At 52.7% G+C, this 17,602-nt stretch overlaps 2 protein-coding genes across 3 annotated transcripts in view; one reads left to right on the forward strand and one right to left on the reverse strand.

The window, feature by feature from the left end:
• CKM (creatine kinase, M-type) overlaps positions 1–6,053 on the forward strand; it is a 28,546-nt gene extending 22,493 nt beyond the window's left edge. The window contains exons 5-8 of the mRNA XM_055249536.2: positions 164–335; positions 3,917–4,040; positions 4,798–4,987; positions 5,524–6,053. Coding sequence (XP_055105511.1) covers positions 164–335; positions 3,917–4,040; positions 4,798–4,987; positions 5,524–5,702 — 665 coding nt within the window. The 3' untranslated portion in view covers positions 5,703–6,053. The remainder of the gene's footprint in view (positions 1–163; positions 336–3,916; positions 4,041–4,797; positions 4,988–5,523) is intronic.
• A 2,736-nt stretch (positions 6,054–8,789) lies between these two features.
• MARK4 (microtubule affinity regulating kinase 4) overlaps positions 8,790–17,602 on the reverse strand; it is a 53,919-nt gene continuing 45,106 nt past the window's right edge. The window contains exons 15-18 of one of the 2 annotated variants that reach the window (XM_055251135.2): positions 14,439–14,717; positions 14,202–14,281; positions 12,585–12,629; positions 8,790–10,100 (exon numbers count right to left, since the gene is read on the reverse strand). In XM_055251135.2, coding sequence (XP_055107110.1) covers positions 10,036–10,100; positions 12,585–12,629; positions 14,202–14,281; positions 14,439–14,717 — 469 coding nt within the window. In that variant the 3' untranslated portion in view covers positions 8,790–10,035. The remainder of the gene's footprint in view (positions 10,101–12,584; positions 12,630–14,201; positions 14,282–14,438; positions 14,718–17,602) is intronic. The other variant, XM_055251133.2, reaches the window with a different exon arrangement.

A 17,602-nucleotide genomic window follows, 5' to 3' on the forward strand; every position in this document is an offset into this window, starting at 1 on the left:
GCCGTCACGAGTGTGGGTTTAGACACAGGGTTCAGGTGCCTTTAGGACATCCAGGGGGCCAAGGCCCAGGCCCACTGGGAGCAGCAGCAGGGGGAACCCTGGGCCTCCACGCCCTGGTTGAAGTGGGACAGGCTGCCGACCACTCCCTTGTGTGTCCCCATAGCTCTCAACAGCCTGACGGGCGAGTTCAAAGGGAAGTACTACCCTCTGAAAAGCATGACGGAGAAGGAGCAGCAGCAGCTCATCGATGACCACTTCCTGTTCGACAAGCCCGTGTCCCCACTGCTGCTGGCCTCAGGCATGGCCCGCGACTGGCCCGATGCCCGTGGCATCTGGTGAGGTCCCTCCCCGCCCCCTGGCTCCCTCTTCCCCCAGCCTCCTCCAGTCCTGCAACGGCCCTCCTCACTCCTCCACCAAAACCAAGGCCATATACACAATTATGATCTTCTAAATGCCACGGAAAATGATCTTGCCCTCCGCCCCTGCCTATCCTGTGGTCTGTGTGTCAGATTTTGGGAAATCTGGACCAGAGAAGTGGTAGTTAAAAACTTAGACTTGGCCGGGCGCGGTGGCTCACGGCTGTAATCCCTGCGCTTTGTGAGGCCAAGGCGGGCGGATCACTTGAGGTCAGGAGTTTGAGACCAGCCTGGACAACATGGTGAAACCCCATCTCTACTAAAAATGACGAAAATTTAGCTGGGCACAGTGGCAGGCGCCTTTAGTCCCAGCTACTTGGGAAGATGATGCAGGAGAATCGCGTGAACCCAGGTGGCGGAGGTTGCAGTGAGCCGAGATCATGCCACTGCACTCCAGCCTGGGCAACAGAGCCAGACTCTGTCTCAAAAAAAAAAAAAGAAAAAAGGAAGAAAGAACTTAGACTTGGCCAGGCACAGTAGCTCACGCCTGTAATCCCAGCACTTTGGGAGGCTGCAGCAGGAGGGTCGCTTGTGCCCAGGAGTTCTAGACCAGCCTGGGCAACATAGGGAGACCACGTTGCTACAAAAATTAAAAAAAAAAAAAAAAAAGCCAGGTGCGGTGGCTCACGCCTGTAATCCCAGCACTTTGGGAGGCCAAGGTGGGCAGATCACGAGGTCAGGAGATCGAGACCATCCTGGCTAACAGGGTGAAACCCCGTCTCTCTCTCTCTATATATATATATCTATTAGCCAGGCATGGTGGCAGGTGCCTGTAGTCCCAGCTACTCAGGAGGCTGAGGCAGGAGAATGGTGTGAACCCAGGAGGCAGAGCTTGCAGTGAGCTGAGATCGTGCCACTGCATTCCAGCCTGGGCGACAGTATGAGACTCCGTCTCAAAAAAAAAAAAAGCCTGGCGTGATGGTGTATACCTGTGGTCCCAGCTACTCTCGAGAGGCTGAGGATCACTTGGGCCCAGGGGATTAAGGTTACTGTGAATCGTGACTGAGGTACTGCACTCCAGCTACCCGTCTCAAAAATAAGAACTTAGATTTGAACCATACTCCCTAGGTTCAAATCCCAGCTCTACCATTTACTAGCTTTACTAGCTTTGTGACCTTGAGCAACTTATTTTACTTTTCTCTACCCCAGTTTCCTATCTATAGGATAGGGATCACAATAATTTGTAGCTTCTGGTGTTCTTGTGAGGATTAAATGAGTTATTTATGTAAAGTATTAAAAGCAGTGTCTGGGCCGGGCGCGGTGGCTCACGCCTGTAATCCCAACACTTTGGGAGGCCAAGGTGGGGTAGATCATGAGGTCAGGAGATCGAGACCATCCTGGCTAACATGGTGAAACCCCATCTCTACTAAAAACACAAAAAATTAGCCAGGCTTGGTGGCAGGCGCCTGTAGTCCCAGCTACTCGGGAGGCTGAGGCGGGAGAATGGCGTGAACCCGGGAGGCAGAGCTTGCACTGAGCCGAGATCGCGTCACTGCACTCCAGCCTGGGCGACAGAGCAAGACTCTGTCTCAAAAAAAAAAAAAACAACAAAAAAAAAAGCCCCTGGTATACACTAGGTGTTCAGTACATCTTGGTTATTTGTCTTATCTTTACTATAAACTATTATTGCTAGACTTGCTTTGACTCTGAATCCCTGATTTAGATAGTCAAAGATTTAGAGAACCTAGGTTTCTTTTTTTTTTTTTTTTTTTTTTTTTTTTTTTTTTTTTTTTTTTTTGAGACGGAGTCTCGCTCTGTCGCCCAGGCTGGAGTGCAGTGGCGCGATCTCGGCTCACTGCAAGCTCCGCCTCCTGGGTTCATGCCATTCTCCTGCCTCAGCCTCTCCGAGTAGCTGGGACTACAGGCGCCCGCCACGACGCCCGGCTAATTTTTTGTATTTTTAGTAGAGACGGGGTTTCACCGTGGTCTCGATCTCCTGACCTCGTGATCCGCCCGCCTTGGCCTCCCAAAGTGCTGGGATTACAAGCGTGAGCCACCGCGCCCGGCCTGAGAACCTAGGTTTCAATCGATGAGGGGAGGCTGGGTGCTAAGATATACAGATGGGATGATTCCAAGATTTCAAGATTTTAAATATTTTTAGGTTTTAAGATTCCACCCATTTCAAATTCTGTGATTCCATAATTTGAAGCATTTCTGGATTTATTTATTTATTTATTTTGAGATGGACTCCCACTCTGAGGACCAGGCTGGAGTGCAGTGGGTCGCTCTCGACTCGCTGAAACCTCCGTCTCCCAGGTTCAAACAATCCTCTCACCCTCCGCCTCCTGAGTAGCTAGGACTACAGGCATCTGCTACTGTGCCCAGCTAGTTTTCGTATTTTTGATAGAGACATGGTTCTGCCATGTTGCTCAGGCTGGTCTCAAACTCTTCACCTTAAGTGATCTGCCCACCTCAGCCTCCCAAAGTGCTGGGATTACAATGTGTGAGCCACCATACCTGCCCTCAGATTTTTTTTTTTTTTTTGAGACAGGGTCTTGCTCTGTTGCCCAGGCTGGAGCGCAGTGGTGGGATCATAGCTCACTGCAGCCTGGACCTTCCAAGGTCAAGTGATCCTCCCGCCTCAGCCTCCCCATTGGCTTGGACGACAGGCATGTGTCCCACTATGCCTGCTAATTTTTTTAATTTTGTAGATATGTGGGTCTTGCCATGTTGCCCAGGGTGGTCTTGAACTCAGGGGCTCAAGCGATCCTCTGGCCTCGGCCTCCCAAAGTGCTGGGATTACAGGTGTGAGCCACCACACCCAGCCATTTCCAGATCTTAATATTTTATGTTCTTTTTTTTTTTGAGACGGAGTCTCGCTCTGTCACCCAGTCTGGAGTGCAGTGGCGTGATCTCGACTCACTGCAAGCTCCACCTCCTGGGTTCTCGCCATTCTCCTGCCTCAGCCTCCTGAGTAGCTGGGACTACAGGCTCCCGCCACCATGCCCAGCTATTTTTTTTGTATTTTTTAGTAGAGACGGAGTTTCGCTGTGTTAGCCAGGATGGTCTCGATCTCCTGACCTTGTGATCCGCCCGCCTCGGCCTCCCATAGTGCTGGGATTACAGGCGTGAGCCACCGCGCCCGGCCTTAATATCTTATGTTCTAAGATCCTGCTTCTGAGATGCTAGGATTGGGAGCTAACACACTGCGATGGGAAGATTTTCTGGTCCTGAGACCAGATGTAGGATTTCCAAGTGTTATCAATTCTAATCCCAAGCTTCTGTTTGTCAAACATCCTGAGATCCCAAGGATCTATAATAATGCTGTTCAAAGACTTAAGTCCCTAAAAGTCCTTGATCCCAGCATTCAACGTTTTGCAGATCCTGTGACGTTAGAGTCTACAGGTTTAAGCTTCTGCGTTTTGAGGAGGCAGATGCCACCCACCTCCCACCCCTCAGGCCCTCTTCCCCCATCGGTGGGCAGATGTTTGGGGGAGGGCTGAGAATGGGGCTCCCGCGGGGCTGACACCTTGGCCTCTTGCTGTGGCACCTTACTCTAGGCACAATGACAACAAGAGCTTCCTGGTGTGGGTGAACGAGGAGGATCACCTCCGGGTCATCTCCATGGAGAAGGGGGGCAACATGAAGGAGGTTTTCCGCCGCTTCTGCGTGGGGCTGCAGAAGGTGGGTGTCTGCCCTTAGCTGCTGACTTCTGACTCCACCTTGAACGCCCCACCTGCTTGCCGAGGCCCCGCCCCTTCCCCTATACTAACTGCCCCACCCATTTTCCAGGGCCCTGCCCCCCGGACCTGGCTCCACCCCATGCCAAGCCCTGCCCCTCAGAACCAGCCCCACCCGCTTTTCAGGGCCCCGCCCCTGGACCCAGCTCTATCCTATGTCGAAGCCCCGCCCTTAAGGATCCGCCTTCAGGCCGGGAGCGGTGGCTCACGCCTGTAATCCCAGCACTTTGGGAGGCTGAGAAGGGTCAGGAGTTCAAGACCAACTTGGCCAACACGGTGAAACCCCGTCTCTCTACTAAAAATACAAAAAAAATTAAAAATTAGCCAGGTGTGGTGGCGTGCACCTGTAGTCCCAGCTACTAGGGAGGCTGAGGCAAGAGAATTGCTTGAACCTGGGAGGCAGAGGTTGCAGTGAGACGAGATCACACCATTGCACTCCAGCCTGGGTGACACAGTGAGACTCTGAAAAAAAAAAAAAACAAACCCCGCCTACAAAGCGTTCTTAGTCCCCGCCCCTCAAAATCATGCCTTGGTCACCATTGTCTAGCCACCACCCTCGGAATTGTCCTACCTCCCTGTTCCCCTCAGAATCCCACCTCCACCACGTTCCCACGCCCTGTCCCTCCGGACCCTGTCCATGTTGCGGGTGCATTTGGGGGTGCCTGCCGGCGCTGACCCCTGGTCCTCTCCCTCAACCTCAGATCGAAGAGATCTTTAAGAAAGCCGGCCACCCCTTCATGTGGAACCAGCACCTGGGCTACGTGCTCACCTGCCCATCCAACCTGGGCACTGGGCTGCGTGGAGGCGTGCATGTGAAGCTGGCGCACCTGAGCAAGCACCCCAAGTTCGAGGAGATCCTCACCCGCCTGCGCCTGCAGAAGAGGGGTACAGGTACGGCTCCCACATCCTTTGCACCACGACGGGTGGGGAGGGCCCTTTGCGGGGATGGAAGGAGAGGTGCGACATCCCTGTGAGTTCTGGGGATCCGGCAAGCGCTGACTCTCTGTGAGCTTGCATTTCTTCCTCTGTAAAATGGGTGTCAATATGCCTATGTGATAGGAGTCAGTATGCGATTTTCATGATTATATAATATGCATTGCACACGCCCTTGGACCTCCCTCGGGGCCTCAGTTTCCCCATTTATAAAGCGAGGAGTGGTCAGGATTCGACCCTAGGCCGCCTGGCTCCAGAACCCACTCTCGTACCCACTATACTATATTTTCATGTTTGATAATTGAGTGGCGTGGTACCCTATCTAAAGCCAGAGACTCGTGAGCCCACGAATAAACAGGCATTACCTGTGTGCAGGTAACCTATTACACAGTAGGCACTCACTACACGCGGCTGTTGCATTTGGCACGGGGGCCACGTCCCAGCCCCTCTGCACCTTCGCTGCCTCTTCATGCCCCTGTCCCTTGCTTCCACAGGTGGCGTGGACACAGCTGCCGTGGGCTCAGTATTTGACGTGTCCAATGCTGATCGGCTGGGCTCGTCCGAAGTAGAACAGGTGCAGCTGGTGGTGGATGGTGTGAAGCTCATGGTGGAAATGGAGAAGAAGTTGGAGAAAGGCCAGTCCATTGACGACATGATCCCCGCCCAGAAGTAGGCGCCTGCCCACCTGCCACCGACTGCTGGAACCCAGCCAATGGGAGGGCCTGGCCCACCAGATGCCCGCCCCCTCACTCCTTGCCCCGCCCCCTGTCCCGGAGTCCCACCCTGTGATGGTTCTGTCTCCTGGGGGCTCTCTTCATCCTTCTCAGAGTTCCAGTTTCAACCACGGTTCCAACCAATGGGCTCCATCCTCTGGATTCTGGCCAATGAAATATCTCCCTGGCAGGGTACTCTTCTCTTCCTAGAGCTCCGCCCCCACCAGAAGTTAATGGAGAGCTCCCAGTACACTCGGAGCTTGTGTTTGTCTCCAGGCGAAGCGATAAATAAAAGCAATGGTGGCCTTAGCTTTGTGCGATAGTTTTTGAGGGAGGAGGTGCAATTGGCCACTGTGTGGCCTCGGAGTGGTTTGTCCTGTCTAGGCACGTACTAAACATGTCTTATCCCGGGTCTAAAACGAGGCAAAGTTAGGTCACAGAATCTAGTCCAAAAATTAGAAGGCTCTATGGGGAATCTGAGACCCAGAGAGACACTGAGCCCAGTGTCACTCACCCAAAGCATGGGCCCTTTCCAACTTTGGCTTTGAATTAGTCATGCTCAGATCTCAAACACGAGGTCTACGCTGGGGAGGAATGCAGCCAAACGAAATGTCTGAAACTTGAATTTAGCCCAAGGGTCTCCAGTTTGAGACCTCCCATACAGCTCATCATATCTACCTCTATTCTGCTTCTCACTGGCCTCCTCCTATCTCGTCTGACTTCATCCCTCTGTAGTTGCTGCCAGTCCCTTACTTTGCTCAAGAACCTGCCATGGCTCCCCATTTCTCCTAGAAAGCCTTTCTGTTATTTGCAACTTAAGGCCACGCTGAAATGCATACCATTTGCTGGAGGCTCACCTTTCCAGTTCTTTCCCCATTACTCCTCTGATTCTTTCACACCTTACACCCTCCAATTCCCAACTCAATGTCTTTGACCAAGCTGTTTCCCTCTTCAATCTGGAACTTGAGTCTGAGCATCCCCATGAAGTCTTTAGGGATAGGCCTTTTGGAGAACTCAGTCCCAGGAAGGAACAGGAAAGAGGCGTGGTAGAGCAAGGTGGAGGGAGAAGAAGAGTTAATAGAAGTCACGCAGTATCTGAACATGCATTGGGTGTTGGACACGTCAATCACCGCCACCCAGCCAAACAGGCCAATGTCTCCATTAACAAGGACACAGTGGGTGGGCCCCAAAAGACAAACGTTTTAGGGAAAAAAAAAAAAGTGAGGTGGGGGTAAATGGAAGACCCGACAAAGCCCTCAGGAGCCTAAGGTGCTTTTTCAAACCTCAAGAGTCACAGAGATTAAGGGCCCTTGTAGTTCAATCTGCCCTCTGTTTTACAGAGAGGAAATTGAGGCCTAGCGATGTCCCCAGAAGTTCCCAGGGAGATTACTAGAAGGAAGGTTAGGAGAGATTCTAAACATCAAGGTATGCAGAACCTGTGAGATGCTGTGATGTTCTTTACTGTACTGTCTCCATTGAAGATCCCAGCTCCACACCCAGAGGCTACACAGACCACACATGCCAGTGGGGACCTTCTGAGCCAGCCAAAGCCACAGTCCAGACACCTGTCAGTTACCATGTCCTGCCCATTTTGCCTCATAGGACTCTCTTAAATCTATCCGTGCTCTCCCCATCTGTCCGGCGCCGACCTCTTTCCTGCTCTTCTGACCTGTCAATTTCCCTCCCTTCCACCCTGCACATAGCACAAACCCGCCCATCTCTACCCTGCCTACAACCTTGCCATGGCTCCCCCAGTGGCCTTGGAAGAAAGCCCAGGCCTCTGTCCGTAACCTTCAAGGCCCTACTGACACCCCTAGCCCCATACCTCACAGCAATTCTACACTTACCAAGTCACATGCCATTTGTTGAGGACCTGTCCCCTCTCTTGCTCCCTGGCCCTTGTATGTGCCATTTGCTGTGCCTAAAATGCACTCCTATCCATGTCTAGCTGGCTCCTTCTCCTCCAGGAAGCCCTCCCTGGCTGAGGCAGGCATCACCTCTGGACTTCCCTATACCAGCCCTGCCCAGTCTCTGCCTGAGGACACATCTGCCTCCTCCATTGGACTGTGAGCTCTATGAGGGCAGTGTTGGGGCTGTCTTGATTACCACTGTGTCCCCAGCACAGAGGATGCTCTCAGGTCTTGACCAAGCCTCTTCCTTGAAGTTCTCCGAACTTCCATGTCTCCCCAGTGCCATAGGGAGAAAGTCCAGCTTATTCATTTTGGCCCCAAAGGTGCTGTGTGAATAAGCTCCGCCCTTCTGTACTGCACAGACTTCAACCACTATAATCTGTCCAGCTCCCATGCCTTTTCTCCTGCTCGTGACCTTGATCTTCCTTTGAGGAACCCCTACTAAGTGCAGCTCTGAGTCTGGCCACTCTAGAGTCACAGTGATTGGTTTAGAGAAAATTACACGGCCCACTTGGGCCAATGAGAGTCTGCCCTGGGACTTTTGCCGGGAAACTGACAATGAGGATCTTTGTGCTGCAGAAAGCTGGAGGGATAGAAACTTCTAACTGCTGAAGTCATCTGTGCCATCAGGAAAGGAGCACTTACTTGATAAAAACTACTAGAATTCAACTTACACTGAAAAAAATAGATGCAATGGCCTGATGCCTGGATCAAACCTACCTGAAGCCAGGTGCCCCTGGACTATTAAGTAACATAAGCCAACAAACACCTTTTTGCTTAAGCAGTGTAGATGGATCATTAGTCCTAATACATCATTTCTCTTGCTAATTCTCCATCCACGCCCAACACAGCAGCCACACTGAAATTACCCAGTTCTCTGAAGATGTACCACATACTCCCACTTCTGGGCTTTTGCCCAGGGCAAACTCAATGCCTAGCCAACTCCTACTCATCCTTCAACACCCCACTCCAGCATTAATTCCTCTAGAGCATCTTCCCCAATGACCCCGCGCTGCCCACTTTCTCTTCTGGGCTCCCCAAGACAATAGTTTGTCCAGTGTCTGTGTCAGAATCCCTGTCTCCCACAGACAGGGCTTCATGTCTCTGTGTCCAGCACTGGGCCTGGCATGGAGTAGGCATGGGTCAATGATTGTTTATTGAATAAATTTACTACTGGAGTAAGAAGTGGCTTAGAGTCCAGTGTAACATGGTGGCTGGGAGTGTGAGTGGATGAATGGGGGGCCCGATATAGGAACTGGGGTCTCGGGGATGAGGCCGAGTTCCATCCTGCCTTCTTCCACGACCATCCTTACCTTCCCACCCCCACCGCTCCCATTCTGCAGATGAGAAAACCGAGGCTCCGAAAGGAAAAACCACTGCCTGGATTCCCACGCCTCTTCTTTAACTCACTTGCAGGTGAGGGCAGGGAAGGAAAATCCTAGGGTCAGCACTGGGGAGGGGGGACTCTCCTAAATTTATTGGGCAACAGGCTGCAGGTGAGGGGACTGACAGGAGGAGGGTCGGGGTGTAATAACTTAAAAACCGTAGGTGACAGCGGCAGCTCCTCAAGAGACCTTTGCAGAGGTGAGGGTGTGGGGTATTTACAAGGATTTGTACAAAGTGCCCCGCGCCAGCCTGGGGCAGGAAGGGGGGGGTTTGAGCGTGAGGGGAGGGGAGGGGAAGGAATCTGCCTCTCTGACCCCCACTCCCAGTCCCCCAGATTCTCCAGTCTTTAGGCGCAGCAGCTCTCCCTGCCCCTGCCCCAAGGCCTAATTTTGAGCTGTTGGGAGGAATGGAAGATTTCCTCAGTTTCCCTCCCTGCCCCTGCCCTGTCCCCAAAGTCTCCTCAGGTGCCCCCTTGGTAGGGCGAGGGAGGACAGGACTGGCTGGAGGCTCCAGGAAGGTGCCAGCTCCCTCCGCCGAGCCCCCTCATCCTTCTTCTGTGTTGAGCGGCCCCAGAGAACAGCAGAGGGGACAATCTTTGCCCCCAAATATAATTCAGGGAAACTGAGGTGATGATAAAGGGAGAATCCCTCCCTGGCCCCTTCCTCTCCTGTAGAAGTGAAGGGGACAAGGGAGAGGAAGAGGAAGGGCCCTGGGACCGTGGTGGCTCAGAGCTCGAGGTCGTTGGAGATGCGGGTGACGAGGGTGCGGAAGGCCAGGGCGGTGCCCGCCACACGGCGGAAGAGAACTCCCCGCAAGCCTGGCCGGGGCAGCTGGCAGACCTCCACTTCGAAGTGGGACAGGGGCTCGGGCCCGCCCGCACCCCCGTGCAGGCAGGCCAGCAGGAACGGCTGTGGCTGGCGGCAGCGGCAGCGGGCGGCTGCTGTGGCCTGGCGCAGAGCTGCCATCAGGGCCTCGGGAGGGCGCGAGCTGGTCAGCTTCACACTCCAGGGGAATCGGAGCAGCCGGGGGGCGGTTTCCGTTTGATCCCAAGGTAGATGGCAACTGAGGCGAGAACATATCAGGGGTCAGATATGGGAGCGAAGAGGAACGTGGCGGAGGGCTGAAGGGACAACTCTTCCCAATTTGGGACAGATTCCTAGCCATCCCCTCAAAAAACATCTTCCCCTGTTACCCCGGCGACAGTTTCAACTGGACACAGAGCTGCCCAGCTAGAGACCACACTTTCCAGCCTCCCTTGCAGCCAGGTGTGAACTTGTCTCTAAATTCTGGGACATGAGCAGAAGTCAGGTGTGCCATCCACATCGGTTCCTTCAAAGAACCTGCATGTGCCAGGCTCTCCTGTCCCACATCTCCCAGGAGCTGGACTTAGCAGTGGCACAGGCCAGCCTCAACTGTGAAGATGACAAGGGCTCCAGGGAATGGGGATGCAGAAACCTGGGGACCTGAATGACCGCATAGATCAGAGTGGCCCTACCAGCCTGACTTAGCCACATGGTTTGAATGTTTGAATGAGAAATTTGTTTTTTGTTTTGTTTTGTTTTGAGACGGAGTTTTAGTCTTGTTACCCAGGCTGGAGTGCAATGGAACGATCTCGGCTCACCACAACCTCCGCCTCCTGGGTTCAAACGATTCTCCTGCCGTAGCCTCCGGAGTAGTTGGGATTACAGGCATGCGCCACCATGCCTGGCCACGGCTAATTTTTGTATTTTTAGTAGAGACGGGGTTTCACTGTGAGCTCCTCACCTCGTGATCTGCCCGCCTCGGCCTCCCAAAGTGCTGGGATTACAGGTGTGAGCCATCGCGCCCGGCCTTTTTTTTTTTTTTTTTTTTTGAGACAGAGTTTCGCTCTTGTCGCCCAGGCTGGAGGGCAATGACACAATCTCGGCTCACTGTAACCTCTGCTTCCCGGGTTCAAGCAATTCTCCTGCCTCAGCTTCCCAAGTAGCTGGGAGAACAAGCACCACGCCCAGCTAATTTTTGTATTTTTAGTAGAGACGGAGTCTCACCATGTTGGCCAGGCAGGTCTTAAACTCCCAGCCTCAGGTGATCCACCCGCCTTGGCCTCCCAAAGTGCTGGGATTACAGGCGCGAGCCACAATGCCCGGCCACTTTTTAGTTTTTTTGAGACAGGGTCTTGCAGTGCAGTGGTGCAATCACAGCTCACTGCAGCCTCGACCTCCTGGGCTCAAGTGATCCTCCTGCCTTGGCCTCCTGAGTTGCTGGAATTACAGGCATGAGCCACTGTGCTCGGCCTCTGGGGGATATTTGATCGTCACATGTCTTAGGGTGGGAGCACTGCTGGCATTGACTAGGTTGGGGATGGGGTAGGTCAGGGATGATAAACATTCTCCAATGGGCAAGAGGGCCCTGCACAACAAAGAAATGTCCCGCCTGAAGTACGAGTGTGCTGCTCTAGATGAGCATCCCGGGGCTAGCCTCCCTTGTTCTGGTGGGGCCGCCCCTCAGCTTGGGTGAGCACATGACTCAGGTCTGCCAATGAGAGCATTCTACTTCCCCGCCACTATGCTTGGGTCAAGGGTGACCACATGACCAGGCCTGACCAACCAGAGTACTTCTCCTCTCTGGCTGTAGGCATTGGTTTAGGAATGAGCACGTGGCCTAGTCCCAGCCAATGAGAGTCAGCCCTGGCAGTTTGTTGCAGCTGTCGGGAAGGCTTCGCTTTCCACTTGGGTCTCTAAACCGGGAATTCAGACTAAACCAGGGCTTGGCAAACTCCAGTGCCGTCTGCTTTTGTAAATAAAGTTTCACTGGAACACAGCCATACCCATTTGTTTTGTGTTGAATATGACTGCTTTTGCACTACAATGACACAACTGAACAGGTGTGACACAGGGTGCCTGGCCCTCAAAGCCTAAAATCTTCATGATCTGGGTCTGTACAGCTAATGTTTGCCTCCTGCTGGCCCTGAGCTGCCGGCAAACATTACGCCATGATTGGATGAGTGGCAAAAGGAGGTGGGGGCATTGACCAGAAGAGGAGTTGAGTTGTAGATGGGATGAGGCTTTTTTTGTTTTTGACGGAGTTTCACTCTTGCTACCCGGGCTGGAGTGAGATGGCACGATCCGGACTCACCACAACCTCTGCCTCCCGGGTTCAAGCGATTCTCCTGCCTCAGCCTCCCGAGTAGTTGGGATTACAGGCATGCGCCACCACGCCTGGCTAATTTTTGTATTTTTAGTAAAGACGGGGTTTCTCCATGTTAGGCTGGTCTCGAACTCCCGACCTCAGGTGATCCACCTGCCTCGGCCTCCCAAAGTGCTGGGATTACAGGCGTGAGCCACGGTACCCAGCTGGAGGCTGAAGTTTAAGATGGTCAAGGGAAGGTGCTTGGGATGGGGTGGGAATGACAGGAGCTGGCAGAGAAGGCAGGGGCCATAGGGCATTTCAGAAAGTTGGCCTTGCAGGATGAGACTGGGGCCCCAACTAATGCCCTGGGGTAAGTGTCGGGCGGTGCTGAGGCAGGAGAGGGGAAGTGGCAGTCAAGGGGTAGGCCCAAGCACTCACCTTGTGACCTCAGGTCCCCCGATTCTCTCAGGTTCGTCTGTGACCCTAGGGGAGGGGAGGGGGACAGAGTGTCTAATCTGGACATAGCGAACCCACCTCCCTCAACCCACTGCCTCTGGGACTCCAAGCAGCCCCTGCCTCAACCCCAGTCCCTCCGGGCTGGCGAAGGCCTGGAGTCAGGATTTGATCTCCCTGTCCATCCCCATAACCGGGCTCATTCTGAAATGGTTAGTGTAGGTCACAGGAAAGATACTGAAGAATGTGGAAGATGAAAGGGAGGAGAGTGGGCAGAGACACACCCTTATACAGAGAAGTGGCCACAGAGAGACAGAGACACGCACGCGTGCACACACATACGCCCTCGCTCACATATACATTCATGCTTTGCTCAAACAACACCTCCTTCGTGAGGCCTGCCCTTTTTTTTCTTTTTTTGAGACAGAGTCTCACTCTGTCATGCAGGTGTGGCAAGATCTCAGCTTGCTGCAGCCTCAACCTCCCGGGCTCAAGCAATCTTCCTGCCTTGGCCCCTGATGTAGCTGGGACTACAGGCGCGTGCCACATCTGCTTTTTTTTTGTTGTTTGTTTTGTTTTGTTGTAGAGATGGGGCTTTGCCACATTGCCCAGGCTGGTCTCAAACTCCTGGTCAAACTCCTGGACTCAAGCGATCTGTCCAAAGTGCTGGGATTACTGGCCTGAGCCGCCTCATCCAGAGGCCTGCCCATTTAATGCTGCACCCCATCCCTTCCCCACACCCCTTATTCCCTTCCCTGTTCTATTTTTTTTTTTTTTTTAGAGACAGGGTCTCCCTCTGTTGCCAAGACTAATGATCATAGCTCACAGCAGCCTTGACCTCCTGGGTTCAAGTGATCCTCCTGCCTCAGCCTCCCAAGTCCATGGGAATACAATAAATTGCAGTCACCATGCCCGGCCAATTTATTTACTTTTTTGTAGAGATAGGATCTTGCTATGTTGTCCAGGCTGGTCTTGAACTCCTGGGCTCACCTAAACCTCCCAAAGTGCTGTGATTACAGGCATGAGCCACCAAACGTGGCTCCTATTCTATTTTTCTTCTTAGTTACTTCGCACTACCTAGCAGTCTATATAGTAAGTATATTTTACTTATTTCTTTGTTTTTTGTCTAGATCCCTTAGTAGAATGTTGAGTCTGCCAGGGAAGGAGTTTTGTACATTCTGCTCACCCTCTGCTACAGGGCATAGGACAGTGCCAGGCACACAGTAGGGACTCAATGAATAATAGCAATTAATAACTAATACACATGTAAAGCACTTTCCAAGGCAATCTTCTAAGCTCAGTCCATACATCACTTCATTTAGTCCTCACAATAACCCCAGGAGACAGGTACTGTTATTACTATACCCATTTTACAGAAGAGGAAAGCGAGGCCCAGAGACCTTGAGTGACTTGCTCAAGGTCACTTGGCAGAGCTGGCTCCAGAGGCTGTGCTTCTGTGAGTAAATGAACAATCAGACCCCATGTACAGACCCTGCACCCCACTCACATCCACAGAGCCCCCTCCCCAATGCCCACACACACAGGTCAGACATGCAGACAGGGAGGCAGAGCCCGCAAGAACAGGGCATGGACGGGACTTACTGATCTTGGATCCCTGGGGCAGAGAGGCGCCCGAAACACAGCGGTTAGAGTTCTGCCGTTTAGAGGGATCGAGGGTAACCCTGCAGTGTGAGGAGGGAGGTGAGGGGCGACAGGGGAGGAGGAAAGGAGGAGGAGGAGGAAATGTTGGGGTACAGGAGACAGAGCAGAGTAGAAGACAGGTTAGGTCCCATCAGCCCCCCCGCCCCGCCCTGCCCCTGCCATCCCCGCAGAGCTCACCTTCGGGTCAGTTTGGAGGTCAGCTTGGTGAAGAGGTTGGTGGTGGGGCGGGGCCGCCCGGCGGGCAGGGGTGCAGCCTCATGGGCCAGTGTGGGAGAGGCAGGGGGCCCATTCTGCACACCCCCACCACCCCCACCCCCTGCCCGCCGGTCCCGGACCTGGCCACCGTGGAAGGTGCTGCGGATGGTGGAACCGCGTGCCAGGCGGCTCCGCTCCCCTGATGGGGGTGCCAGGCTGTGACTGGAGGGGGAGGCAGGGGGCACCCGTGGGGTGCCTGAGCTGTGGGCAGAGACAGACAAGTCAGGGTGGGGGACTGAGGCAGGCCAGGGCCCCAGTCCCTTTGATTCTTCACATTCCTGTCCTGAGACCAGGAACTGCAACCAGCCTGGAACTCAGAGACAGGGCAGCAACGTACAGTTGTGCAGGCTGTGCACTATACAATCTTAGCATTATTTTACTGACTCTCTCCTCTCCTATTACCCCTTCTTCAAACTGTCCCTTCTTCAAAGTCTACCCCCTCCAAATCATCTCCTATCACAACTCTCCTCTCTCCAAACGCAGCAACTGAATAGATGCACAGACATTTTTGGGTGACTTCCTTGCTATCTGCCAGAACCTCAGGAACCAAATCAACTTGGCAGACACTTTGCTATCTGAACTCTCATCATGTAAAATCAAGAAAGAGATAAATGTAAAGGTCAAGGATACCTGTATTCACTACGATAATTTGGGCAGTGGGGGTTCCACTGTCCCAGGACCCTCCTCCAGCCCCTCCGACCTTCCTAGTCGACAACAGGGGCCAGACCTCCATCTCCTGAGTTCAATTCTCCTGCCTCACCATCCTGAGTAGTTGGGATTACAAGCATGTGCCACCATGCCTGGATAATTTTTTTTTTTTTTTTTTTTTTGAGACAGAGTCTCACTCTGTCACCTAGGCTGAAGGGCCATGGGGCAATCTTGGCTACTGCAACCTCTGCCTCCTGAGTTCAAGTGATTCTCCTGCCTCAGCCTCCTGAGTAGCTGGGACTATAGGCATGCAGCACCACGCCTGGGTAATTTATGTATTTTCAGTAGAGATGGGGTTTCACCATGTTGGCCAGGCTGGTCTCAAACTCCTGACCTCAGGTGATCCACTGGCCTTGGCCTCCCAAAGTGCTGGGATTCCAGGTGTGAGCCACCGCGCCCAGCACAGACCTCCAATTTCTATCCTCCCAGGGACTCCAGGCCCAGCCTGGATCTCAGAGAAGAATCCTGATTGTGGCAGAGGCTGTTACTTCTCCCTTAGAATCCATCCTCCCTGTTTCACTCTTGGTAACCAAACCCCTAAGAGTATGAGCACTGCACATGGCCACCCATCCAGAGACTACATTTCCCAGACTCTCTTGCAGCTAGGAATGGTCATGTGACCATGCTCCGGCCAATGGGATATAAGCAGAAGTGCTCTGTACCATCTCTGGGTGATGCCTTTACAAAGAGTTGTTGCTTGTCCCCTACTCTTTCCCCACTTCTTGCTGATTGGGAAATGATGGCAGCTGGTGCAGCAGCCTCAGTCCCAGAGCTGGAAACTCGTGTTGGGGCTGGAAGAACTTACCTGGGTCCTTGGAGGACCCTCCGGACTAAACCTCCTTTTTATTTAAATTACTCTACCCTGGGATCTCTTTGTTTTTGTTACAGCAGCTGAGTCTATACTTTTTATTTTTTTTTTGTTTCTAAAATTTTTTTTAATTTTTGATTTTTTTGGTCTCAGTCTGTAATTTAACTGTTCCACTGTCTCTTGAGCAGAACTGGAAGGCCATGTATTAATGGTGATTACAAATAGATTCTGGAGTCAGTCTGGAATCTGCTTCTTGACTTACCAGCTGTGTGGCCTTGGACAAGTTACTTAACCTCTCTGTGCCTTATGTCCTCAGCTGTAAAATGGAGATATTAGGATCTACCTCACAGAGTTGTTAGGGGCACTGAGCCAGGCAATAGACATAGAAGCCTGGCATGTAGCTGCTGCTTCATGAATGTTCACTATTATTATTTGATAACCACCAAAAAAAAAAGCACTCTCAGTCACTGAATGAAGGCCTTCTAAGCATCAGACCCAGTGCCAGGTACAGGACACACCTGATCTCTATTGGATCTCTATAATGGGGCCTGGAAGTGGACGGCATCAGCCCTATTTTTTTTTTTTTTTTTTTTTGAGACGGATTCTCGCTCTGTCGCCCAGACTGAAGTGCCGTGGCACAGTCTAGGCTCACTGCAACCTCCGCCTCCCAGGTTTATGCCATTCTCCTGCCTCAGCCTCCCAAGTAGCTGGGACTACTGGCGCCCACCACCACGCCCGGCTAATTTTTTGTATTTTTAGTAGAGATGGGGTTTCACCATGTTAGCCAGGATGGTCTTGATCTCCTGACCTCGTAATACGGCTGTCTCAGCCTCCCAAAGTGCTGGGATTACAGGCGTGAGCCACTGTGCCCAGCCTTTTTTTTTTTTTTTTTTGAGACAGAGTCTCGCTGTATGGCCCAGGCTGGAGTGCAGTGGTGCAATCCCAGCTCACTACAACCTCTGCCTCCCAGGTTCAAGCGATTCTCCTGCCTCATTCAGCTTTCTGAGTAGCTGGGATTACATGCACATGACACCATTCCTGGCTAATTTTTGTATTTTTAGTAGAGACAGGGTTTCACCATGTTGGCCAGGCTGGTCTCGAACTCCTGACCTCAGGTGACCTGCCCACCTCGGCCTCCCAAAGTGCTGGGATTATAGGCGTGAGCCACCACGCCCAGCCAGCATCAAGCCCTTTTTACAGAGGAGGAAACAGAGGCTCAGAGATTTACCCAGTCATTCCGCTAGCAGTGTGAGCACAGAGGTAAGATTCAAACTCAGAACTGAGTATTCACAGAATCGTGACTTTTTTGAGATGGAGTCTCACTCTGTTGCCCAGGCTGGAGTGCAGTGGCGTGATCTCAGCTCACTGCAAGCTCCGCCTCCTGGGTTCACACCATTGTCCTGCCTCTGCCTCCCGAGCAGCTGGGACTACAGGTGCCCGCCACCGCGCCCAGCTAATTTTTTTTTTTTTTTGGTATTTTTAGTAGAGACAGGTTTCACCATGTTAGCCAGAATGGTCTCGATCTCCTGACTTTGTGATACACCTGCCTCAGCCTCCCAAAGTGCTGGTA

The sequence above is a fragment of the Symphalangus syndactylus genome, chromosome 17 (genome assembly GCF_028878055.3).
Source record: "Symphalangus syndactylus isolate Jambi chromosome 17, NHGRI_mSymSyn1-v2.1_pri, whole genome shotgun sequence".
NCBI lineage: Eukaryota > Metazoa > Chordata > Mammalia > Primates > Hylobatidae > Symphalangus > Symphalangus syndactylus.